The sequence below is a fragment of the Dipodomys merriami genome, unplaced genomic scaffold, assembly GCF_024711535.1.
Source record: "Dipodomys merriami isolate MVZ:Mamm:240054 unplaced genomic scaffold, mDipMer1.0.p SCAF_19, whole genome shotgun sequence".
NCBI lineage: Eukaryota > Metazoa > Chordata > Mammalia > Rodentia > Heteromyidae > Dipodomys > Dipodomys merriami.
In genome coordinates, this window is record NW_027203270.1 from 16251969 (window position 1) to 16278287 (window position 26319).

At 42.3% G+C, this 26319-nt stretch overlaps 1 protein-coding gene across 3 annotated transcripts in view; it reads right to left on the minus strand.

The window, feature by feature from the left end:
* Positions 1–26319, minus strand: part of Smg6 (SMG6 nonsense mediated mRNA decay factor) — a 249198-nt gene that overhangs the window by 174217 nt on the left and 48662 nt on the right. For all 3 annotated transcript variants that reach the window (XM_070027479.1, XM_070027480.1, XM_070027481.1), the window contains exons 9-10: positions 14471–14532; positions 1837–1982 (exon numbers count right to left, since the gene is read on the minus strand). In XM_070027479.1, the coding sequence (XP_069883580.1) occupies positions 1837–1982; positions 14471–14532 (208 nt within the window). The remainder of the gene's footprint in view (positions 1–1836; positions 1983–14470; positions 14533–26319) is intronic.

Sequence of the window (26319 nt, forward strand, 5' to 3'; positions counted from 1 at the left end):
ATGCCTGAAGCCCTGGATTCGATTCCTCAGCACCACATAAGCAAAAAGAAAAAAGCCAGAAGTGGTGCTGTGGCTCAAGTGGTAGAGCACTAGCCTTGAGCTGAAGAGCTGAGGGACAGCGCCCAGGCCCAGAGTTCAGGCCCCACAACTGGACGCAAAAAAAAAAAAAAAAAAAAAAAAAGCAGCCTAGAAATGACCAAGGTATTTCTTTGGACAAAAGCTGCCAAAAACAGATCCTTCACAGGCAAGAGCTACAGGTCCTTTACCTTCACATCTACAAAAACCATAGGTCTTTTGATGTTAATAATGTGTTCTAGTTTTGTCATAGGCCTCTAATTCAATGGTGGTTATTTTAATAGAAGGGAGGAAAATGAGTAGGAGGGAAGCTCTGGAGACCCACTTCCAGAGTTCAGTGAGGTTCCTTCTTGGTAGCAGACTCTCCCTTCTCTTTGGACTTTACAGCCTCACCAAGTAACAAACATTGTTTCCTCCTTCTTGAAAACCAGCTCTGCCCCACTGTACCCCATTCCTCCTCACCGTCTCATAATAGCCTCAAGAATAATTAGCCAAGTTCAAAAACGCTCCCAAAGCCTCTGCATCTTGATAGCAGGCTGCTTGAGAGGAGATGGTCCTCTAGGATTCAGATGTGATTGAAAGCCCAAGTAGCTAAGGACCTACCTATACAAATCCTTTGAAGAACCCTGTTTCCAGGGAAAATGTAGTACATCCACTAATAGGGGGAAAATTCCTCACCACCAAAAGTTGAGCATTACCCCCCAATTATAAACAGAAAGATAAATAAACTTTAGAGTTAGAGAAAGCTCCAAGAAAAGGTACAATAATAGAGTCAGTAGCATGCTGCCCAGAAATACTTTATCTGAGCTTAGTGTGGAGGTCCACACTTAAAAGTCTAGCTACTTGGAAGGCTGAGATTTGGAGATCACAATTTGAGGCAGCCTGCATAGACTAGATTCCATCTAGACTGCATCTCCAAAACAAACAGTAAAATGCAGGGAGGTGTAGCTCAAGTGGTAGAATACCAGCCAAACAAACAAGCTAAGTAAATGCAAGGTCTATAGGACCACCAGAAGAAAAGAAAACACAAAAACCAACCGTCTGCCAATATGCCCTCCTTCTCTTCTCCTCCAACTCCCTATCCCATCTCTGTCTCTGGCTCTATGTCTGTCTGTCTGTCTCTCTCTCTCTCTCTTAAACACACCACCTCTCTCTCTCTCTTAAACACACCACACACACACACACACACACACACACACACACACACACACAGTGTTCAAGAAAGGAGTTCAGAATACATGCCAGTACACTAGCCAAATTTTGGGCCTGGTGGATTTTTTGCTTCCAGATTTGAGTCACCAAAGCTCATCAATTCTCTGTTCTTATTCTTTGGCAGACTCCCACAAGGGATATCCCATAGGGAGCTAGACTTTTCCATAATGAACAAACAGGGTACATAAGTCCAGAAACAGCCATTCCCAGTCCTTGCCAAGTGTATGGTCTCTGCAGTGAAACATTTCAGCAATGCCTCTCCCTTGGGAGAGGCTCTGGGTCTGTAGCTTCCAAGAAGACTTGATGCTGCCTTTAGCATAGCCAGATGTGCAACTTCATCTCCTGGTTTGCAAATTAAGCTCTATAACCATGATCCCCTCCTTCCACCCTACCCAAGCACTTGATAGTCTTACAGATTTCAGAGACTAGACTTTGAGTCAATGGTAGGGAGGGCAGTGTGTGTGTTTGTTGCACAGAAAAGGTGATATGGTAGACAGGACAGAAGCTAGACTAATCTCTTTCTAGGTGAAATAACTAGAGGTTCCTTACCTTTCAACTGTGAGTTGTGCACAGCAAACATGTTGATGGTCATAAGCTGTAGCATGCGGGTACTTCCAATAGGAGATGGGCTATGCTGCAGCAATACCTGGAACTCCTTGAGAACCTTCTCGGCCACTGCAGGGAATGTCTCCATCCTGCAGATACAGGGAGCCTATTAGTGAGGAACAGTCCCAAAAGTAGTGACTATCCACATACACACCCCCCTAAATGCAAACAACTAATGCCTAGGATGCTTCTTTCTTACTTCTGGGTATCATGCCACTTTGCACAAATTTAATAAAAAGGAATAAAGGATTCAGATATGAAAACAATTCTTGGGATAATCACTATGAATTATTATTATGCATTGGCATTCTATTTCCTAACCCCAGCAATATTGAGTTCAAGATAACATAGAAGTTTCTCATTAAAACAGTTTTTCTAAATAGTAAAGAAATTCCCTTTAAGCTTGAATACTTCCTTAGTTCTCAAACTCTCTGATATTAAAACTATATTCTAGAGCTGGGCATCAGTGGTCCACACCTATAATCCTAGCTACTCAGGAGGCTGAGATTTGAGGATCATGGTTCAGAGCCAGCCCAGGCAGGAAAGTCCATGAGACTAATATCTCCAATTAACCACCAGAAAACCAGAAATGGTGCTGTGGCTCAAGTGGTAGAGCTGAAGAGCTGAGGGACAGCACCCCCTGGAGTTCAAGCCTCAAGACCACCACCACCACCACCACCACCACCACCAACAACAACAACAACAACAAAAAAAAAAAAAATATATATATATATATATATATTCAGCCGGGCGCCGGTGGCTCACGCCTGTAATCCTAGCTACTCAGGAGGCTGAGATCTGAGGATCACAGTTCAAAGCAGCCCAGGCAGGAAAGATCGAGAGACTACTATCTCCAATAAACCACCAGAAAACCGGAAGTGGCAATGTAGCTCAAGTGGTAGAGTGCTCGCCTTGAGCTGAAGAGCTGAGGGATAGCGTCCAGGCCCAGAGTTCAAGCCCCACGACTGACAAAAAAAAAAAAAAAACTATATTCTAAGCTTGGCTTAGAATGTGTTGTTATATGCCTGTAATTCTAGATATGCAAGAGGCACAGTAAGAAGGATCATAATCCAAGGCCAATCCTAGGCAAACACAATACTTTATCCAGAAATAACTAAAGCAAGAAAGGGCTGGGGTTGGGAATCAAATCAACATATAATAGCAAATGTATGTATAGTCTAGGATTCTTCTCATTCCTCTTTCTTTTGATAAGAAATGGACACTGAAATGAACAATTAGGAGATTGTTCATATGGCTTATTGAGGTGTAGTCAGGATAAGACAATTAGTTATATTGCCCCTTTTTCCCTCTGAAAAATTAAAGCATAACATTTTCTTCGGGAAAATAGGTATTATTTTATTTGTTTGTTTTTTTGCTGGTCCTGGGGCTTCTTGAACTCTAAGTCTGGGTGCTGAGCTCCTTTTGCTCAAGACTAGTACTCTACCACTTGAGCCACAGTGCCACTTCCAGTTTTTTCTGTGAGTATTTGGAGGTAAGGGTCTCATGGAGTTTCTTGCCCAGGCCAGCCTTGAACTGTGATCCTAAGATCTCAGCCTCTTAAATAGCTAGGACTACAGGCATGAGCCACTGTGCCTGGCTGGTATTATATTTTTATAGCCATTAAAATTTCTAAGTGTAGATTAAAAAAAAAAAAAGAGAAAGACTGAGGGCATGGCTCGAGTATCTACCTAACAAGCATGAAGCCCTGAGTTCAAATCCCAGGACTGACAAAAAAAAGAAACAGGAAAGAAAAAGAAAACTATATTCTATAAAAGGAATGTCATGAAACTATTGAGATGATTTACTTCAAGAACCCAGTTATAAGAGCTTGTGTGATAGTACATACTCGCAATCTCAGTACCTGCGAGTTTGAAGTAGGAGGATCCCAAGTTAGAGACCAACATAAATTACTAGTAAGACCGTGTACTAAGAAAGGAAAGGAAAGGGAAAGAGTGGGAAGGAAAAGGGGAAATTAGGGAAGGTAATGGAAGGGGAGGGGAAACAAGACAGTTCTGTTGTGGTCTTCTTAGATGTTTTCAAACTAACTGCTCCACCTAAAGATCCCAAATTTCCCCTTCACAATTCTCAAGACCTAGGGCCTCAATCATTTGTTTCAGCCTTTCCTGTACTGTTGTTCTTTTCCCTCTTACAAGCCTCTACTCATCAGGGTCTGTATGTTTTCAGGCCAGTGGAAATATAATGCCCTGGCCAACTGCCACTCCCAATACAGGAAGAGCCTGTAATGGAGGGAGGCAGAAATCCAGCCAGTGACCTAGGGCTCCTAAGGAGAGGTCATTCAAACCACTGCTTGCCAAATGTGGCCACTGGATCCTAAACAGTGGTGCATGCCTGAAGCTCCTTTGGCAACAAGAACAAACCACAGTTGAAGTCCTCCGAAATAAAAAGCAAACTAAAAACTGGTGAGCAAGAGAGAAACCAGGCACGCGGGCCTTAGAGCCATGCTAACAATTCGTGGTCAGCAAAGTATCTTTTATCCACCCTCACCTCCCCCTCCCCCCAATCAAAGAAAACTGCCTGTGGTACACTGAGGGGTAGGGTGGGGAACAGCTCTAGGCTGGATTAATAAATAGCTTCTGGAAAGCCACAGAGAAGGGTTTCTTCTCAAAAGACACAAAACAATCTCAAGTTGTAGAAAAAGGTGCTGCTAGTTTTTCACCCCTAATTTGGCCTTTTCTGGATGAACAGTAACCACTCCAGATTAGAAAACCCTAAAACTGAATCGAATTTTGGTGATCTTCATTCTTTGCCCTTGGATGGCAACCTCTGTTACTGACCCCTCTGGTGCCCAGAAGTCATGCCACAGCTATGGGTCAATTACAGTTTACATTCCAGTTCCCTTCTCTGCTGAGCTGTCCTCATTTTCGTTGGCACAAAACCTGCCATGCATTTGCTTTTTTCCCCCACATGCCATTTCAAGTGCCTCCCCAAAACAAAACAAGACAAACTTTTTCCCCTCTAAAAAGTTTCAGAGATGCCAAAACTCTTGGTAAATTTGGAATGGCAGAGAGTGATACGTTTGGGGCTGGACTGGATCCATTTTTCCCCCATGGGCTATAACAAAGGTTTCATTTTAAATCCTGACACTGTGCAGCACTCTCTCGGGTTGGAGGTGGGAAAGGGGGGCTAGCACGTCTCATTACGAGAAGAGCAGAGTTCACTCTGCTTGAAATTCAGCCACACTGGGCAAGTTTCAGAGCCATGTGTCTCCGTGTTGAAAGGTAGGAAAGAGCCAGCACAGAACGACAGGACAGAAGTATCACGTGGGACAGTCTTGCTTCGAAGCCGAGTCTGAGGAAGCCTCTTCCCTCGGGTAGGAATTGAAACAAGTCCATTAACACTCCTTGGTCCGACTATAGTCTCATATGAAACCAGAAAAATAGCCATAATGTTATTTTTTTTTAAGCTACTAAAAGTCTTCCCTTTGCCTCTGATCAGCACAAAACGATGAAAATCAATACCAAAAACAAAACAAAACAAAACAAAACACCCAAAACACAAATAGGAAAGATGTAAGTAGGAGATGTATCTACTTAGAAAAAAATCAGATGCTGGGCACCGGTGGCTCATACCTGTAATCCTAGCTACTCAGGAGGCTGAGATCTGAGAAACATGGTTCAAAGCCAGCCCGGGCAGGAAAGTCCGTGAGATTCTAATCTCCAATAAAAACCACTAGAAAACCGGAAGTGGCACTGTGGCTCAAGTGGTAGAGCGCTTGCCTTGAGCTGAAGAGCTGAGGGACAGTGTTCAAGCCCCATGGCCGACCAAAAAAAAGAAAGAAAGATGAGAAAAGAAAAAAATCAGCTTTGTTAAGCAATAGTAGAGGAAACATAAATAAGTCTCCTCAGAGCCTAATAATGAGGCTTCTGGTTCTCAGTTTTGGAACAAAAATCCTCTCACTTTTACCTCAAATTACCTCACCTGTCTTTGTCTTTAGAAATAATCTTTGCTCATATTACAGAGAGAAAATTATACTAAAAGCAAATTAATAATGGTAGGTTTAAAAAAAAACACAAGATAAAAGACACAAGTATAAGTATATAAATGCAGTTAAAAGATCTCAAAGAGCCGGACGCCAGTGACTCACACCTGTAATCCTAGCTACTCAGGAGATCTGAGATTTGAGAATTGCGGTTCAAAGCCAGCCCAGGCAGGAAAGTCCATGAGACTCCAATAAACCACCAGAAAACCGGAAGTGGCTCTGTAGCTCAAGCGGTAGAGCACTCGCTTTGAGCTGAACAGCGCTCAGGCCCAGAGTTCAAAGCCCCAGGACCAACCAAAAAAAAAAAAAAAGATCTTGAAGAAGGGTTGGAAAGATGGCTTAGTGGTAGAGTGCTTACCTAGGATGCACGAAGCCTTGGGTTCAATTCTTCAGTACCATATACACAGAAAAAGCCAGAGGTGGTGCACTAGCCTTGAGCAAAAGCAGCTCAGGGACAGTGCCCAAGCCCAGAGTTCAAGCCCCACAACAACAACAACAAAAACTCTCGAAGAATAAATAACAATATCCCATGTTATCTCTTTGGAGGACCCAGGGTTTGGCAGAGTTGAAATTTTAGCCTTAATCATTATGTTATGTTTCATAATGATTCTCTTAATGTTGTTTATGTAAATTATAAAATTTAAGCCAAGATGATTAAGAAATTGCAGGTACAACAGCAATAGAGGAGGAATTAAAAGATCAGAGTAAATAGTAAAAAACTGGAAGCAACCTACAAAGCAACAACAGGAGATGACTAAGATGGCACATCTGCACATCAAGTACTATTTTTTAAAGGCTGTATTACATTTTGTAATCATGTGGGGGGAACAAATATGCCTTAAGAGTAGTTTTAAAGCAATTTAATATGATCACTTTTTGTACATACTATCTACATACAATTACAAAAATATGCTAAAAAGAACTTATTTTATTAAGTATGTTCGCTTAAAAAGTAAGTGTAGCCAAGCATAATAATAATCCCAGAAGACTGAGGCAGGAGACTCACAAATGTGAAGCCAGTTAAGACAGGGTACCCATCTTAAGACCTTGTCTACAAAAAAGGAAACAACAAAAAAAAGCAGTGTGTGTGTGTGTGTGTGTGTGTGTGTGTGTGTGTGTGTGTGTGTGTGTGTGTGTGTGTGTGTGTGTGTGTGTGTGTGTGTGTGTGTGTGTGTGTGTGTGTGTGTGTGTGTGTGTGTGTGTGTGTGTGTGTGTGTGTGTGTGTGTGTGTGTGTGTGTGTGTGTGTGTGTGTGTGTGTGTGTGTGTATCCCAAAAAACAGACATCAAATAGGCAGTTATCTCTGAGTGATAGGAAATAGAGTTTTTTTTTTTTAATTTTTTTTTTTTTTTGGTCGGTTGTGGGGCTTGAACTCTGGGCCTGGGCACTGTCCCTCAGCTCTTCAGCTCAAGGTGAGAGCTCTACCACTTGAGCTACAGCGCCACCTCTGGTTTCCTAGTGGTTTAGTGGAGATAAGAGTCTCCTGCCCGGGCTGGCTTTGAACCGCGATCCTCAAATCTCAGCCTCCCGAGTAGCTAGGATTGCAGGCGTGAGCCACCAGCGCCCTGCTTTTTTAAGTTTTCTAAATATTTTAGAGTAAGCACCGTGTAAGAAAAAGGTTTTCTTCACAATGAATACATACTTGAGTATTTTAAGACATTTGTTAATTAACAAAGACACAAACACTATATTTTTAAAAATTTTTAGTCCATAATTAAAATCCAAAATAAATATACCAGTCTTTAAATTCCAAAGCCCTTGAAGCTATGCAAATAGCATGAGCACGCAAGCAGGTGAAAACTGAAGTAGCAACTTTAAAATAAAAGGAAGCAAAATGACCTCATCTGTCACAAATCCAGGCTGCCAACTTCCCAACCTCTTAGTGGAGGCCAAATGCATGGCTGATCTGCCTCTGATCAAGAAAGCACTATCAGGAGCCACCCAGCACCCGATTTCTCTTCCTGAGTCTAAGAAGAGGATTCCAACACTATTCTTTAAAACTTCAAAAGACAGGCTCATTTTCAGGCTATGCGTTTCACTGCCTTAAGTGCCTGTGAAGTATCTCTAGAAACACCTTGTCTCATTTGAATGGCAGTTTTAAGAAACAAATCTTTCAGACATCACTGGAACCCAGACTCCAGAGTGACTCAGATAGTGACTAACAGGGAAGGACCCAACCCCTCAGATGCTAAGGAACACAGCTGGGCTAGACAACATTCACTGTAGAAACAATCAGACTCCCTAACTTTTCTTAGTAATTTTTAAAAAATTGAGCAAGATAGTACTAACTAGATGGAATGGTAACTTCTTTATACTACTACTACTTAATTTTAAAAAGATAGTAGTAACTAAAAGGCAAAGGAAAAAAAAAGAAGAAAAGGAAAAGGAAAAAAAAAAGATTGTAGACACTGATAAGGAAATTGAAGCCCACAATAATTTTGACTTGTTTGCTTTCGAGGACTGATTGTTTAGTGCCAGTACTGGGGCTTGAATTCAGGGCCTGGACACTGTCCCTAAGCTTTTATGCTCAAGGCTAGCACTCTACCTCTTAAACCACAGCTCCACTTCTGGCTTTTTGGTGGTTAATTAACTAAAGATAAGCCACCAGCACCCACAGGCTGGGTGCTGGTGGCTCATACCTGTAATCTTAACTACTCAGGAGGCTGAGATCTGAGGATATTGGTTAGAAGCCAGCCAGAGTAGGAAAGTCTGCAAGACTTATCTCCAATTAACTACCAGGAAAACAGAAGTGGTGCTGTGGCTCAAAGTAATAGAGCACAAGCCTTGAGCAAAAGAGCTTAGTTAGGGACCTGACATCCCAGACCCCAAGTTCGAGCCCTGAAACTGAGGAGGGGAGGGGGAGTCTCATAAGACTTTCTAGCCTATGGTCCTCAGATCTCAACCTCCTGATAGCTAGGATTACAAGAGTTGGCCACCAGCACCCTGCAGATTAACTTTTTTTGTTTTAACTCTTTTTGGTATTTAATCTCATTAAAGCTAAACTGAGGCTGGCAGGAAGCAGACTTATCTTGTACACTGTAGGCATTCAAGTGCATATGGATGCAACATGGATGCCAGTACAGAAAACACTGAGATCAGTGGAGTGGTCAGTTTTTCTAAAAAGGCAGACATGATACTGATGTGACTTCAGCTGCTCAACATTACAATCTCCTCAGTCTTAATTCATTTTCAATGCCTCCTACATTTCATATCTTCTTGATAAATTAAGCAACAGGCCATGATGTTATATCTGGGGCTCACTGCATTTCTAGTTTTACGGACTCCCACATTAGTTTTTTCCTCCTTTTTTTAACAACAGGAATGTTACTAGCTGCTCTGTCTTGCTGAATAAATTTGGAACTAATTTCCTTTTTCTTTCAGGACAGTGTAAGAGGAATATACAACCAGGTGCTGAAATATACATTTTCTCACTTGAGAACTAACATAAATCATCCTTTATAAAGGTAAAACTGACTTGTCTTTTTATTTTGGGGAGGGCAAGGGAAGTGTTACTAGGGTTTGAACTCAGGGCATTTACCTGGTTTGGTAGGCACTCTAATCACTTGAACCATACCCTAGCCCTGACTCTTCTGTGACAATGGAACATATGGAAGAATGAAAGAGAACCTGAAAAATAATCTGAATCACAATAAAAAAAATTTCAGACAAATAAAACCTATTCCTTTTTAAAGCTTTCCAGTGGGGCTGGGAAGGTGGCTCAGTGGTAGAGCACTTGCCTTGCATGCTCAAGGCCCTGGGTTCGATTCCTTAGCACCACATAAGAAAAAAGCCAGAAGTGGCGCTGTGGCGCAAGTGGTAGAGTGCTAGCCTTGAGCTGAAGAGCTGAGGGACAGTGCCCAGGCCCAGAGTTCAAGCCTCACAACCGGACCCAAAAAAAAAAAAAAAAAAAAAAAAGCTTTCCAGTGAAGGAAATTCTCAAACATTTTCACTGTGAAATTTTCTTAAACCTAACCCACACCTCTCCAACTGGACCATAAGCCTATTTAGATTACTGGGACCCCATAAAGAGTATCAAGTTAATGACTCTTATTTAAATGAAATAGGGCACTTTACTGATGTCTCTAAATAATATATTAATGTCTCTATATACACATATATATATGGAATACCATAGACTTTCCTGCCAGGCTGATTTTGAACAGTAATATATCTTGGGCCCACTTCCTTTATATATGTGTGTCTGTGTGTGTGTGTGTATATATATATATATATTTATTTATTTATTTATTTATTTATATACACAATATATAAAATGTGTATATAAGCATTTATATACACACATATTTATATATTGTGTATATAAATATATTTTACATATATATTTGTGTGTGTGTGTGTGTGTGTGTGTGTGTGTGTGTGTGTGTGTGTGTGTGTGTATGTGACAGTACTGCAGATTGAATTTGGGGCTTTGTACCTCCTAGGCAAGCAAGCACTCTAACCACTTGAGCCATGTTTCCAGCCCTCTAAATAATTTTTTTTTTCTGTGCCAGAACTGGGCTTGAACTCAGGCTGCATGTTCTCTCTTGGCTTTTTTTGCTCAAGACTGAAGCTATACCACTTGAGCCACACCATCACTTTTTTTTCTGTCAGTCATAAGGCCTGAACTCTGGGCCTGGGCGCTGTCCCTGAGCTCTTCAGCTGAAGGCTAGCAGTCTACCACTTGAGCCACAGTGCCACTCTGGCTTTTTCTGCTTATATTGTGCTGAGGAATCGAACCCAGGGCTTCATGCATGCAAGGCAAGCACTCTACACCTGAGCCACCTTCCCAGCCCCAAACTGTCACTTCTGACTTTTATCTGGTTACTTGGAGATGAAAGTATCACAAATTTGTCTGCCTAGACTGACTCCAGACCTAGATCCTCACATCTTGGCCTCCTAAGTAACTAAGATTATAGGTATGAGTAGCACTTTGTATTTTTTGTTGTTGTTGTTGTTTTTAAATGATTTTTTTCTTCCCAGATATATTTTCCCAGCTTTTTAATAATTATTGTGGTTTCTTCACAAACTTCCTCCAAAATATGTGTTTAAATATGAGAATTTTTATCTGGGTGTTGGTGACTCACTCCTGTAATCCTAGCTACTCAGGAAGCTGAGATCGTAAGATCTCAATCTAAACCATCCCCTGATACACTTTGTTGGCAATTAACCACCAAAAACTGGAAGTGGAGCTGTGACTCAAGAGGTAGAATGCTAGCCTTGAGCAAAAAAACTCAGTGACAGTGCCAAGACTCTGAGTTCAAGCCTCAGAATTGGCATTAAAAAAAAAAAAGGAGAGGAGCTGGGAAGGTGGCTCAGTGGTAGAGCGCTTGACTTGCATGCCTGAGGCCCTGGGTTCGATTCCTCAGCACCACATAAGCAAAAGGAAAAAAGCCGGAAGTGGTGCTGTGGCTCAAGTGGTAGAGTGCTAGCCTTGAGCTGAGGAGCTGAGGGACCGCGCCCAGGCCCGGAGTTCAGGCCCCATGACTGGACCCAAAAAAATTTAAAAAAAAAAAGGAGAGAGAAAAAAATTTTAAGGGGAAAATAAAGGTATAATTAACACTTAGCTTAATAAAATATCTTGAAGTATGATTTATAAATTTTTTGATCCCAAAACTCTCTAACAGAGCAAGAAATAGCTAAATGATATTTCTCAATGATGGGCAAATTTGCACCCCCCCCCACTCCCCAAAGGAACATTTGGCCTGTCAGGAAATGTTTTTAATCTTCAGACTTGAAGCATGTGAAGTGTCCTATTGGCACATAGTTAAAAGGAGCAGGATGCTGCTAAACATTCTCCAATGCACAAGGCAGCCCCCTATAACTAGGAATTATCCAGCTCAAAATGGAAAATCTAAACAACAAAAATAGGAGAGAAACATGCAGAGAAAAGGCAGTGATAGTAAGGGAAAGGAAGATGAAAAAACGGAAAAAAGAGAATGAGGTAAGGGGTAAAAGAACCTTTTTAAGTTTTGGGTTGTTTTTTTTTAAGTATATCACAGGGCAGGGAATATGGCTTAATGATAAGAGTGCTTGCCTAGCATGCATGAAGCCCTGGCTTTGATTCCTCTATACCACATAAACAGAAAAAGCCAGAAATGGTGCTGTGGCCCAAGTGGTAGAGTGCTATCCTTGAGCAAAAAAAGCTCACAGACAGTGCCCAGGCTGAGTTCAAGCCCCAGAACTGGTAAAACAAACAAATAAACAAAGTATATCACAATAGTATTCCCTACTATGATGTATTATTTTATAAAACACCACCAAGCGCAGCTTTACATTACTCACCAGTGAGGTGGTTCGAGTCTACTGTAATCTACTGACATACCAGATCCTTTATCTCCAATCTTTAACAATGCATCCATTGCTTATAATGATTTACTCATTCATACAACAACTATTAACTAAGTGCCTACAATATATGTCATGTACTCAGCATTCAACAATATTAGGGAAAAAAAAAAAAAACTAGCAGAAGGATCACAGTTTGAGGCTAGCCTGGGCTAAATTGCAAGTTCCAGGCTAAACACAAAACAAAACACAACTCCTGCCACAGTAGAGCTTACACAGGTGGCAGCTACTAATGCATATGGCTTATTTTTCCTAAATGATTAACTTCACACTTATTTCTCCTGATAGAGATTCATCTCTTGGCATTTGTTCAATTCCCCAAGTCATTTCAAAATCCAAACTGCCCTTGAAATGGCCATTACTGTCACACTTGCCCAGGCTGACACCAAACAATACATGCAGACATGCAGACATACAAACCATACTAAGCATACTTTCTTTCTTTTCTTTCTTTCTTTCTTTCTTTCTTTCTTTTTTTTTTGGGGGGTCCAGTCGTGGGGCCTGAACTCTGGGCCTGGGCGCTGTCCCTCAGCTCTTCAACTCAAGGCTAGTGCTCTACCACTTGAGCCACAGCGCCACTTCCGGCTTTTTTTCTTTTTGCTTATGTGGTGCTGGGGAATCGAACCCAGGGCCTCATGCATGCAAGGCAAGCGCTCTACCACTGAGCCACCTTCCCAGCCCCTAAGCATACTTTCTATGTCAACATTCACAGGGCAATTTCTTCAGCAGGACAAAGTGTTTCAGCTTCTCAAGAGAGTTAAATACAAAAGTATGTGGAAACTGACATAGTTCCTATTCCTTCCTTAGTACTAAGAAGTCTAACATTACAGCTAAATTTACAAATTTATGACAGAAAGTGAAAGGGAAACACTGTAACTAGAGGATTTATCATCTAAAACAAATCACCTCAAAGGGTAACTCACAAAAAAAACCCTCCAACTCAGAAAAGATTAAAATCCAAAATAAAGCCAGGTATAATGGTACACACCTGTAATCTTAGCACTCAGAAAGCTGAGGCAGTAGGATGACGATTTCAAGGCCAGTCTGGGCTCTGTGGCAAGATACCAAATCCAAACCAGAATAGAACAGAACAAATTTAACAACAACAAAACTATCTTGTGAGCACCACCATCTCTTTCTCTCTTCACTATCTCATAACTAAGGAGTCCTGTACTAGAGACTCTTGGCATAAACTGGCTTTGTTGTGAAGGCATCTTCAGTCTTTAGATAATGAATTTTATACTTAGAGGAAGAATTCTTTGAATTTTTAATAAAAACTCAAATATCTGGCAAGAGGGAGGAGTCTGATCAGGTACATTTTATGCATATGTGGACATACATCAAAATAAAACTCCCTTGTAAAACTGATGTTAATTTAAAAATGTATGTGGGGCTAGGTACCAGTGGATCATGCCTATAATCCTAGCTACTCAGGAGGCTGAAATCTGAGGATCATGGTTCAAAACCAGCCTGGACAGGAAAGGCCGTGAGATTCTTATCTATAATTAACCCACCAGAAAACTGGAAGTGACACTGTGGCTCAAGTGGTGTAGCATTCGCCTTAAGCTGAAGAGCTCAGGACACAAGGCACAGGCCTAGAGTTCAAGCCCCACAACTGACAAGAGAAAAAAAAAGCATGTGGGGAAACTGATCTTTTTCCACTGAATTAAGGTATGAAGTAGTAAGGTTTTCCATGTACTTCCTTGGTATTATATGTTGACCCATCAGTTTTGGATGGCAAAACCATGAAATAGTTTTGGTATTTACTGACACCACTGTGGTACAGGAAGGAAGAGGTATAAGTCAGAAGGGCATGGAATAAAGTAAATACTCCTCTTGTCTTTGAAGGAATATTAATGAACAACTTTTTCCCAAGGAAGTCCCCTGTCAGCTGCTCTCAGAGGTATACACGTATGCCCCCACAAGGGTTCACCAGGGGCTGAGTTGGAAGGTACAAGAAACAAGAAACCCAAGCAGACGAGAGGAGGGGGTTAGGAAAAGAATGTCCTTAAAGGGGATTTTAGTCAAGGTACAAAAAAAGACAGAGAAATGGGAGAGTAATATTTCTCAAACTTCACAAGCATTGCAGGAGAATGGAGGGAAGAGAAGGTGGAGGCCTCTACAAATTCACACCCTGTGCCCTCAGTTACAAACACAGTCTAGTTGCTAACAATATTGAATTCCAAAACGACTTGTAATGTAGGAAAATAAAATAAACATCCTGCACACTTACCCAATCCGGGTAAACAGCTTCCCATGGGCATGTAGAAAACTGAGGATGAACCTTTTGTTCAGCTGCATGGGAAAAAGGGAGAGGAGAAAACAATTAAACTTTCCCCAGTTTCCTGTTACTGAACAGAGTCCCCAGTGACACAATAACCTGGCCAGGGTCTAAAGGGGTGGGCACTGGGGATGGGAACCAAATGGACATGCCCAAACTCTCACAGAAACCCAGGGCACATGCCCAACAGCTGTTGCTTAGCTGAGCCAAGACTACAACAGGCTTGGTGAGTAGACAACACCCTCTGCTGGTAGTGGTGCCACTGTGCAGGAAATGAAGCTGTGAACCAGACCCAACTAACAGAGAAAATAAAGTTACAAGAGCCTATGGCTCTCTGGAATCTAGAAGCCACTCTTCCATAAAGGAAACTCTGACAAGGACAGGATAGTAGTAATTTAGAAGAAATCTTTTTTTTTTTTTTTTTTTGGGGGGGGGGGGTCGGGTCGTGGGGCCTGAACTCGGCCTGGGCGCTGTCCCTCAGCTCTTCAGCTCAAGGTTAGTGCTCTACCACTTGAGCCACAGCGCCACTTCCGGGTTTTTTCTTATGTGGTGCTAAGGAATCGAACCCAGGGCCTCAGGCATGCAAGGCAAGCGCTCTACCACTGAGCCAACTTCCCAGCCCATAACCAATCTTACGCTGGGGAGGAAGGAGTTTTTTGTTTTGTTTTGTTTTGTTTTGTGTTGTTGTTTGTCAATCGTGGGGCCTGAATTCTGGGCCTGGGCACTGTCCCTCAGCCCTTCAGCTCAAGACTAGCACTCTACCACTTGAGCCACAGCACCACTTCTGGCTTTTTCTGTTTATGTGGTGCTGAAGAATCGAACCCAGGGCTTCATGCATGCAAGGCAAGCACTCTACCGCTGAGCCACCCTCCCAGCCCAAGAAATCTTATTATTTCTTTCCTCCTCCTCCTCCCTCCTCCTCCCCTCTCCTCCATCTCCTCCTCCCCCTCTTCCCCTCTCCTCTTCCTCCTCCCCTCCCCTATTCCTCCTCCTCCCCTCTCCTCCATCTCCTTCTCCCCTTCCTCCCCTCCCTCCCCCTCCTCCCACTTCCTCCCCTCTCCTCCTCCTCCCCTCTCCTCTACCTCTTCCCCCTCTTCCTCCTCCTCCTCCCCTCTCCTCCATCTCCTCTACCTCCTCTCCTCCCCTCCTCCTCCTCCTCTTCCCCCCACCTCCTCCCCTCTCCTCCTCCTCCTCCTCCCCCTCCCCCCTCCTCCTCTGTACCTCCTCCTCTCCCCCCCTCCTTTTTCTTTTTGCTGGTCCTGGGTTTGAACTCTGGGCCTGGGTACTGTCTCTGAGCTCCTTTGCTCAAGGCTAGCACTCTCACTGGAGCCACAGTGCCACTTTTTCTGTGATTTAATTGGAGATAAGATTCTCAGGGGCTTTCTTGCTTGGGCTGGCTTGGAACTGCAATCCTCAAATCTCAGCCTCTTAAGTAACTAGGATTGCAGGCATGGGCCACTGGCCCCCAACTATATTTTTTTGGGGGGAGAGGGTCCTCAGTACCTGATGCTGTCACTCATTGGCTAGCACTCTACTAACTGAACCACATCTCTAACCCCCCTAATTTTATTTATCAGTTATTTTTCTACCAACCCAGGAAGACAAAACTCTTCTTCATTAATTAGGGATAATAACTACTAACTAGTTCATCAATTTTTACTTTACCTGCTTTTAAAACTGGAGTTCTAGGTCTGAAGCATTCATATGTCTAAAATGTTGGGCATGAAGAAAGCTAGTAGAGATAGTAGCAATGGCTATTACTCTCCAGTTCTAGCCAGATGTTCTATGTGGGCCCAAAGTAGAAACCAGAATGTGGATTTTTATACGAACTCCTTTGGCTGCTAATTTTAATACTGGCTGCTAATTTTAAAATTTTAAATAAAGAAACAAAACACAAAACAGTTACAACAAAAAGCACATTTGCTAGCCATCTCCAGCCCATGAGCTATCAATTTACAATTTTGGTCCAAGTTTCTAAAAACACACTCTCTCTCTCTCTCTCTCTCTCTCTCTCTCTCTCTCTCTCTCTCTCTCTCTCTCTCTCTCTCTCTCTCTCTCTCTCTCTCTCTCTCTCTCTCTCTCTCTCTCTCTCTCTCTCTCTCTCTCTCTCTCTCTCTCTCTCTCTCTCTCTCTTTCATAGGCTGGGAATGTAGCTCAGTGGTAGAGCACTTGCCTTGCATGCATGAAGCCCTGGGTTCGATTCCTCAGACCACATAAGCAAAAAGAAAAAAGCTGGAAGTGGCTCTGTGGCTCAAGTGGTAGAACGCTAGCCTTGAGCTGAAGAGCTGAGTGACAGTGCCCAGGCCCAGAGTTCAGGCCCCACAACCGGACCCCCCCCAAAAAAAATACACTTTCAGTAGGAAATGTGGTTTAGTTGGTATAGCGCTTGCCTAGCAGGTATAAGGCCCTGAGTTCAATTCCTCAGTACCATATTAGCAAAAAATAAGATTAATAAAAATAAAAGGAAAAACAAATTATATTTTTTAAATCTATCTTCAGAGGCTGGGAAGGTGGCTCAGTGGTAGAGTGCTTGCCCTGCATGCATGAGGCCCTGGGTCTGATTCCTTAGCACCACATAAGCAGAAAAAGCCAGAAGTAGCACTATGGCTCAAGTGGTAGAGTGCTAGCTTTGAGCTGAAGAGCTGAGGGACAGCACTCAGGCCCAGGGTCCAGGCCTATGACCAAAAAAAAAAATCTATTTTCATCAAAATAGACCTCTCTGGGCATAATAAAGGAGAAGGGAAAAAATTCAATATAACTCCAAAAAAAGTGCAGGCAATTTAAAGACTAAATCTTACTTTCATCTTCTCTGTTTTCCTAGAAGCAGCATGCTCAAGACCCTGTATACTACAGGAAGAGGACTATAAACTTTCATTTCAAGAAGGTAGTTACTAGTGTAAGGAACAGTCCAATAGCCCAGATAGTTCCCAGGGCCCCCAAGGTGAGGGTAGGTCCTCTTCTGGTTTATCCCCCTGCATACCAGAATAGCAGTAAAAATACAGCTGTTCTCAGCTCCATGAGACACTTATTTCAACCACCAAAAAGTAAAACTGTGACTCAAGTGGTAGAGTGCCAGCCTTGAATGAAGAGGCTAAGGGATGGCACACCTAGGCCCTGAATTCAAGCCCAGTACTGTCACCAAAATAATAAAATAATGATGATAATCAAAAGTCTTAACAATAAAAAGTGAGGTCAAAAGCCAAGCACTGGTGGCTTATGCCTGTAATCCTAGCCACTAAGGTTGCTGAAATCTGAGGATCCTCTGGTTTGAAGCCAGCCTGGCAAAGAATGTCTCAAAGACTCTTTTTTTTTTTTGGGGGGGGTCCGGTCGTGGGGCCTGAACTCTGGGCCTGGGCGCTGTCCCTCAGCTCTTCAGCTCAAGGCGAGTGCTCTACCACTTGAGCCATAACGCCACTTCTGGCTTTTTTTCTTTTTGCTTATGTGGTGCTGAGGAATCGAACCCAGGGCCTCATGCATGCAAGGCAAGTGCTCTACCACTGAGCCACCTTCCCAGCCCTCTCAAAGACTCTTACCCCCAATTAACCACCAGAAAACTAGAAGTGGCACTGTGGCTCAAAGTGGTATAGTGGCTAGCTTTGAGCACAAAAGCTCAGGGACAGCACCCAGGCACTAAGTTCAAGCCCCACGACCAAGGAAAAAAAAAAAGTGAGGCCAAGCTAGGTGCCAGTGGATCTGATCACACTTGTAATCTTAGCTACTTAGGAGGCTGAGATCTCAAGATTTCAATTCGAAGCCAGCCCAGGTCCCCAGGTTCAAGCCCCACAAATGACCAAAAAAAAAAAAAAAATGACAGTCATTCTATCTCTCTTTGTTTTGTGTGACTAGGCAATGTCCCTTACTCTACTTTCAACTTTTTGGTAGTTAATTAAAGATAGAGGCTCATGGTCTTTTCTGCCTGGGCTGGCTTTAAACCAGCCTCCTGAGCTACTAGTTTTACAGGCTAACATTACTGGCACCTGGCTCCATCTCTTTTATATGGAAGCTACTATAGAAAAAGTCACCAATAACTTCAACTTGAATTTAGTATATGAACCAAATTTGCCTTTATTTTTGCCCTAAGTGAATTATACTGATCAGCTATTTTAGATTCAAGAATAATCTCTATAGGGCTGGGAAGGTGGCTCAGTGGTAGAGCGCTTGCCTTGCATACATGAGGCCCTGGGTTCGATTCCTCAGCATCACATAAGCAGAAAAAAAAAGGCCAGAAGCAGCGCTGTGGTTCAAGTGGTAGAGCACTCGCCTTGAGCTGAAGAGCTGAGGGACAGTGCCCAGGCCCAGAGTTCAGGCCCCACGACCAGACCCCAAAAAAAGACTAATCTCTATAGCTAAAACACTCAGGATAAGGTTTATAGGACCTGTCTAGCAAGCATGAGGCCCTAGTTAAAAACAAAACAAAAACAAAAACAAAAAAAACCCTCAGGATACTTCATTGAAGATTCTTTTTAAGCTGAGTTTGGGATCAGGGATACTAGGTTTCCATTAGCAGAAAGGAAAGATCAACTGTTCAAAATAAATTGTTAATTGGAGTGCTGATGTTAGCAAAACCTGCATTAGAATACAGGTCTCTAGGTCCCCTATAGAAGATGGTGAGAAATAGGAACTTTCTCATCAAACAGACTTGTGTTATGCTTATGTTCTACCAACTCTGTCAAGTATTTACCTGCTGTGGGATCTCCGTGAAGGGATCAAACCTACCCTAAGTCCCACTTTTTCTCCTTTCCTTTCCTTTTTCTTCTCTTTCTTTTCCTTCCCTTAACTCTGCTTCCTTTCCTTCCTCTCCCTTCTTCCCTGCCCTTAACTTCTTCTCTTCTTTCCCCTTTCTTCCCTTCCCTTTTCTTTTTCCTTTCCATTTCCCTTCCTTTCCCTCTGCTCCCTCCCTTCTGCTCCCTGCTTCTGCTCCTCCTCCTCCTCCTCCTCTTCTCCTTCTTCTTCCTCCTCTTCCTCTTTCTTCTTCTTCTGTCGGTCGTGGGGCTTGAACTCTGAGCCTAGGCACTGTCCCTCAGCTCTTCAGCTCAAGGCTAGCACTCTACCACTTGAACCACAACACCACTTCTGGATTTCTGGTGGTTTATTGGAGATAAGAGTCTCATGGACTTTCCTGCCCAGGCTGGCTTTGAACCATGATCCTCAGATCTCAGCCTCCTAAGTAGCTAGGATTACAGGCGTGAGTCACCAGCAACCAGCTTTGTTTTCTTCTTTGAGACAGGATCTCACCTCTACCTTAAGCTGGCCCTGACCTCAAGATCCTCCACCCTCAGCCTCCTTGGTGCCATCTGCCCAGCTTCTTACAACTTTTTTTTTTTTTTTGGTTGATTGTGGGGGCTGAATTCTGGGTCTGGGCACTGTCCTTCAGCTCTTTAGCTCAAGGCTAGCATTCTACCACTGGAGCCACAGCGCCACTTCCAGCTTTTTATGCATATGTGGTACTGTGAACTTGAACTCAGAACCTCATGCATGCAAGGCAAGCACTCTACCACTGAGCCACCTTCCCAGCTCCACAACTTTTTTTATATAGGTATGAAATTATTTCAAGTGGAAAGGTAAAAATATGTATTCTCTCTCTATTCCTATTTTAACTCACCCCTCTTCCCACATCTGTAACTTATATGCATTATTTAACTCATTCCGAATTGGGAGGAATACTTTGTAAAGCTGGGTGCATGTACATATAAGGGGTACTTTGGCAGGAATAAAAGAGGGATGTTAATCTACCTCATTTACTTCTAAACCAATCCCTATACCCCAAAAGACCCCTATACTCCCATGAGACTCTTATCTCCAATTAACCACTCAAAAACCAGAAGTGGTGCTGGGCTCAAGTGGTAGAGTGCTACCCTTTAGCACAGAGATTCAGAGACAGCACACAGGCCCTGAATCCATGACCCACAACCAACAAAAAAAGAAAAGAAAAGACAAAGAAAGAAAGAAACAAACAAACTTAAACCCAGGTCTTTAGATGCCAAATAGTTTTCCTTCTCAAAAACCTCAGAAAAAGAACTGGTAAACTGATTTAAAGAACACTTTTGATGACGGAATGAGAGTAACTGAAAAGGAGTTCAAGTTTTGCTTTTAAGTTTCCTATACTTGGGGCTGGGAAGGTGGCTCAGTGGTAGAGCACTTGCCTTGCATGCATGAGGCCCTGGGTTCAATTCCCCAGCACCACATAAGCAAAAAGGAAAAAAAGCCAGAAGTGGCGCTGTGGCTCAAGTGGTAGAGCACTAGCCTTGAGCTGAAGAGCTGAGGGACAGCACCCAGGCCCAGAGTTCAGGCCCCACGACCGGACCCAAAAAAAAAAAAAGTTTCCTTTACTGGATTGTGGGGAAAACTTATAATGTTTGAAAGCAGAATGCTACCAGGAATATAGTCGGAGCTTCAAGAGGTTTTGGAACATCAGAGTTCTATCTATACTTCCCCTTAGATCTATACTACCCCTTAGGGCAGTACATGCTATAGACTTCTCCTTACAAGTAGTAAATAAGGCCAACTTAATTTGCCACTATCTATTTAAACTATATGTAGTAAAAAGTGGGTTTCACCAGTTGAAACCGTTTTAAAAAGAGAGGGGAGAAATAAGAGAAAGTGAAAAGAGGGAGTGGGTTGATGGAATACATTGTCTGCATAATATAGAAGTGTTACAAAGTACCCCTCCTTGTATAACTAATGTATACTAATAAACCTTTTTTTAAAAAGTGCTGGTGGCTCACACCTGTAATCCTAGCTACTACGGAGGCTGAGCTCTAAGGATCCCAGTTTAAAGCCAGCCCGGGAAGGAAAGTCTGTGAGACTCTAATCTCCAATAAACCACCAGGAAACTGGAAGTTGCACTGTGGCTCAAGTGGTAGAGTGCTAGCCTTGAGTTGAAGAGCTTAGGGACAGTGCCCAGGCCCAGAGTTCAAGCCCCATATGTTTATCTATCTTGGGGAGCGGGGTAAATAGGGCACAGAAATGGAGGGACAAAAAGTGAATAAATGCAGCAGTGGTACTCACTAGACACTATGTTGAAAATTAATTATACCCTTGTGGCCAGGAACCATAGGAAAAACTAGGAGAAAGTAAAGGAAGGGGTGACATTCTCCAAAAAGAAATGTATTAATTACCTGACTTGTAAAATGGTAACCCCTCTGTATTATCACCTTTATAATAACAATTAAAAGTGGGCCTCAATCATTTTCAACTAGTAAGAGTGAAGCGAACTTTAGAGTATGCACACATTTCTCTCTGATCTTCAGAAACACTGCTTTGTTTTTAATCTTAAAGTATCTGTCACACTAAAAAATAGTTATTTTTTGTTATCACCAATAATGTTTCAATTTGGAAAGGAGCTACAAATTTAGATGTATCCTAGAGGTAAGCCATATTATCTGGAGGGAGCAGATTCATTATACATTGTCAAAATGGGCCATAGGGACTGGGAATGTAGTTCAGTGATAAGAGTGCTTGCTTACCATACATGAAGTCCTGAGTTCAATTCCTCAGGACCACATACACAAAAAAAAGCCAGAAGTGGCACTGTGACTCAAGTGGTACTGTGACTCAAGTGGTAGAGTGCTAGCCTTGAGCAAAAGAAGCTCAGGGACAGTGCCCAGGCCCTGAGTTCAAGCCTAATACTAGGCAGGGGTAGGGGGCATAAACAACATCTACACCTGACAATGTGCTAGCATAAAGCAGACCTTTGGATATATTTTTTTTTTCAGTGCTTAGGATTAAACCTAGGGCCTATACATGCTAGGTTACCACTAAATTCTGTCCTGAGCCCTTGTTTTTGGTTTTTATTTTTAAGAGATGTGTGTTTTGTTTTGCTTTATTTGTGAGACAAGGTTTAGCTATGTAGTCCAAGCTGGCCTAGAAATTGCAATCTTCCTTCCAGCATCTCCTGAGTGCTAGGTTTATAGGATTATAATTCATTATACCTGGCATCTGGAAAACTCTTTAACCGATGCCAAGATCACAGTCAGAAAAGCCTGAGTCAAAGTTTCCTCTTTGTCTAACGCATCACCATGGACTAGTTTCCCTCACACCTTCACATACTGTACATCAGAAATCAAAATTGCTACTTGGGTGCAGCCATGAGAGGTAATATTGGAATAATCAAACTGCTATCTCCTTAGCTCAAGTCTGAAACTAATTCACTATGGACTCCTTAGCTAAACCCAGAGATGCTAAAAGCAGTTGGAAGGTCTCTAAAATGAAGTCTGTCAGTCATTGGCTATGAGATAATGAGTTTAAGAAAAAAAAAGATTTTTGGATTTTTCTTAACTGTAAAATAGAATTTCAACCACACAAAAATCCATCCTTGTAGGGCACTAGCCTTGAGTTGAAGAGCTGAAGGACAGCACCCAGGCCCAGAGTTCAACCCCTAAGACCGATCACCCCCCCCCAAAAAAAAAAGTCCATCCTTTTTTTTTTTTTTTTTTTTGGCTGGTACTGGGGACTTGAACTCTGGGCCTGGGTGCTGTCCCTGAGCTTCTTTTGCTCAAGGCTAGCATTCTACCACTTAAGCCACAGTGTCACTTCCAGATTTTTTTTTTTTTTTGGTCAGTCATGGGCTTGAACTCTGGGCTTGGGCACTGTCCCTGCACTTTTCAGCTCAAGGTGAGAGCTCTACTGCTTGACCCACATCACCACTGCCAGTTTTCTGGTGGTTTATTGGAGGTAAGAGTCTCACAGCCTTTCCTGCCTGGGCCAGCTTTGAACCACAATCCTCAGATCTTAGCCTCCTCAGTAGCTAGGATTTCAGGTGTGAGCCACCAGCGCCTGGCTCACTTCTGCTTTTTTGGGTAATTTATTGGGTAATTTCATGGATTTTCCTGCCCAGGCTGGCTTCAACCCACAATCCTCAGATCTCAGCTTCCTGAGTAGCTGGGATTTACAGGCATGACCCACCAGTTGTCAGCCAAAATCCATCTTAATATTCCTTATTTGACCAAAAAGCCACAACAAAGCTGAGGTGGTGGAGAGGTGAGGAGTGACTGAGGTGGGAGAGGGAAGGGATAGTGGGAGACCAAGGAAAGGGGTAACAGTGCTCAACAAGAAATGTACTCATTGCCTTACTCATGTAACTGTAACCCCTCTGTACAGCATCTTTACAATAAAATAATTTTTAAAAAAACTGAGGAACAACAGGAATGCAAATACTCATCATCTTGACTTGTCTCTACCCCTGAACTCTTCTGGAAAGAATGACAGCTCAATTAGCTATAACTAAGTACAAGTTCCATACAAAAATACTTCACTCAGATAGCTGGATCTGGTCCATGTGAATTTAGGAGTAAATTGTGTATTTTAAAACCACCCCATTCTGGGTGACCAAATGCAATCATGTTATTCAGTATACACTATGTGGAAAATGAAGTAACTTGTGGACAGAGACAGGAGGGGAAAACTGGGAGAAAGCAAAGGAAGGAATGAAATTATCAAAAGAAGAAATGTACTTATTACGGAACTTATGAATGGTAACCTCTCTGTACAACACCTTACTAACAATGAAATTATATATATATATTTTTTTTTGGGGGGGGGGTCGGTCATGGGGCCTGAACTCTGGGCCTGGGCGCTGTCCCTCAACTCTTCAGCCCAAGGCTAGCACTTTACCACTTGAGCCACAGAGCCACTTCCAGCTTTTTTCTGCTTATGTGGTGCTGAGGAATCGAACCCAGGGCCTTATGCATTCAAGGCAAGCACTCTACCACTGAGCCACCTTCCCAGCCCGAAACTCTACTTAAAAACTACCCCTTCTAACTAATATACTCTTTGAAACAATGGTTCTCACTCATGCATTGTAGTTTTATGCTGCTTTAAGCGAAGTCTTATACAATATTAAAACAATTCACTTTCTATTGCTTCATCATCTCTCTGAATTATATCCAGCAAACTAGAGGGAAGGTAGGCTAAACTTCCAATCAGCAGTCAACTACTGAAAACACAGCAGCAAGCCTAGAACAGTTGAGCTTGGAAGACCTGGCTAGATCTGAGGAGAGAAATCTCTGTTGGGTATAAAAAAGGAGTCGTAAATATGTGACTGTTCTGTATTTACTGCTTGTATGTTTACCAGAGGGAAGGAATAGGACAGAATAATATGAACAAAGATTACTGATCTGATCCTAGAGCTGCTCAAATTGTAGTTATATCATTTATTCTCTATGTGCTGTAAGTCACAACTTTATAAAGCTGCTTCTTCAACTATAGAATGAGAATGGGTGATTTCATAATCCTGAAAGGCACGTATATCACTCTAAGCAGCTTTTTAAAAATCTTTAAGGGAAGTGGCACTGTAGCTCAAGTGGTAGAGCGCTTGCCCTGAGCTGAAGAGCTGAGGGACAGCGCCCAGGCCCCAAGTTCAAGCCCCATGACCGACAAAAAAATTTTAAAAAATAAATAAATAAAATAAAATCTTTAAGTAGTTGCACAAAGGAATTGCTTTTTGCTGAACTTTCGATGTTGTCTTTCTAAGGAATTACATTATTTTAGTTCTCCCTTGAATCTACCATATTCCATTTAATACATACACTTGCATACCACTCAATAAGCTTTTTAAAGAAAATGATTCCTCAGGTCTACAGAATCAGAATGGGTGACCTATGAATCAATATCTTTAGAGAGCTCTCATTTGGGAACTACTGGGATAGATCCTGGATTGGTAAAATATGGCTTAAGGGTTAAATCTAGCACATGAGCTAAGAAGTGTTTTTACTTTTTGTGGTTGTTCCTTGTATTTCTGGCTTTCTTGTTCACAGCTAGCTCTACCATTTGATCAGTATCAAAAAAAAATAGTTATTTTTTGTTATCACCAATAATGTTTCAATTTGGAAAGGAGCTACAAATTTAGATGTATCCTAGAGGTAAGCCATATTATCTGGAGGGAGCAGATTCATTATACATTGTCAAAATGGGCCATAGGGACTGGGAATGTAGCTCAGTGATAAGAGTGCTTGCTTACCATACATGAAGTCCTGAGTTCAATTCCTCAGGACCACATACACAAAAAAAGGCCAGAAGTGGCACTGTGACTCAAGTGGTACTGTGACTCAAGTGGTAGAGTGCTACTTGGGAGATGGAGTCTCTCAGCCTTCTTTCTTTCTGCCTAGGATAGCCTAGAAACAAGATCTTCCAGGTCTCAACCTCAAGAGTAGCTATGATTACAGGTGTCAACCACTTTTTCTTGGAGGGGAGGGCAAAGTCTCACTATCAAGGTTAACCTTGATACACTTTTGCTGTTTGGGAGGAATTTTTTTTTTATAATATGAAAATTAAATGGATTTAAATTGCACTGTAAAAAATTGTTGAAACATAGCCACACTCATTGTCCACATGCTGTCTATGACTGCTTTCACCCAGGTTAATATTTATGAGTCCCCTAGACATGGCCTGACAATCTGTAGCAACCACCTCAAAAGTGCCAACAGCTTAACATCTCAAGATCTGCAGAAAAAAGACAAAGTTCAGCCAAAGGGCAACACTGTTACTCTGATTGGCTTACTTTCTGAATGACTCTGCTTTCTGACTCATCTTATCTCAGTGCCTGGGAACTCTCATACCCGTCTCACCCAAACAATAGGAAAGCTGGGACATCTTGTGTCTTCCACTGAGGCTCCTATTTGGTGATTAGGTAGGCAACCAGAAAACTGTTCTCTACGGGCACATACTCAAGCTCAAACTCTTTTTATAAATGAATGTATCAACAGAATGTAAGAGGATGGTAAGGTCCTTCATACATTGTTCTTTCATTCATTCAGCCAACAGAAACTTACCATGTACTATGTACAAAACATTGGACACAAATT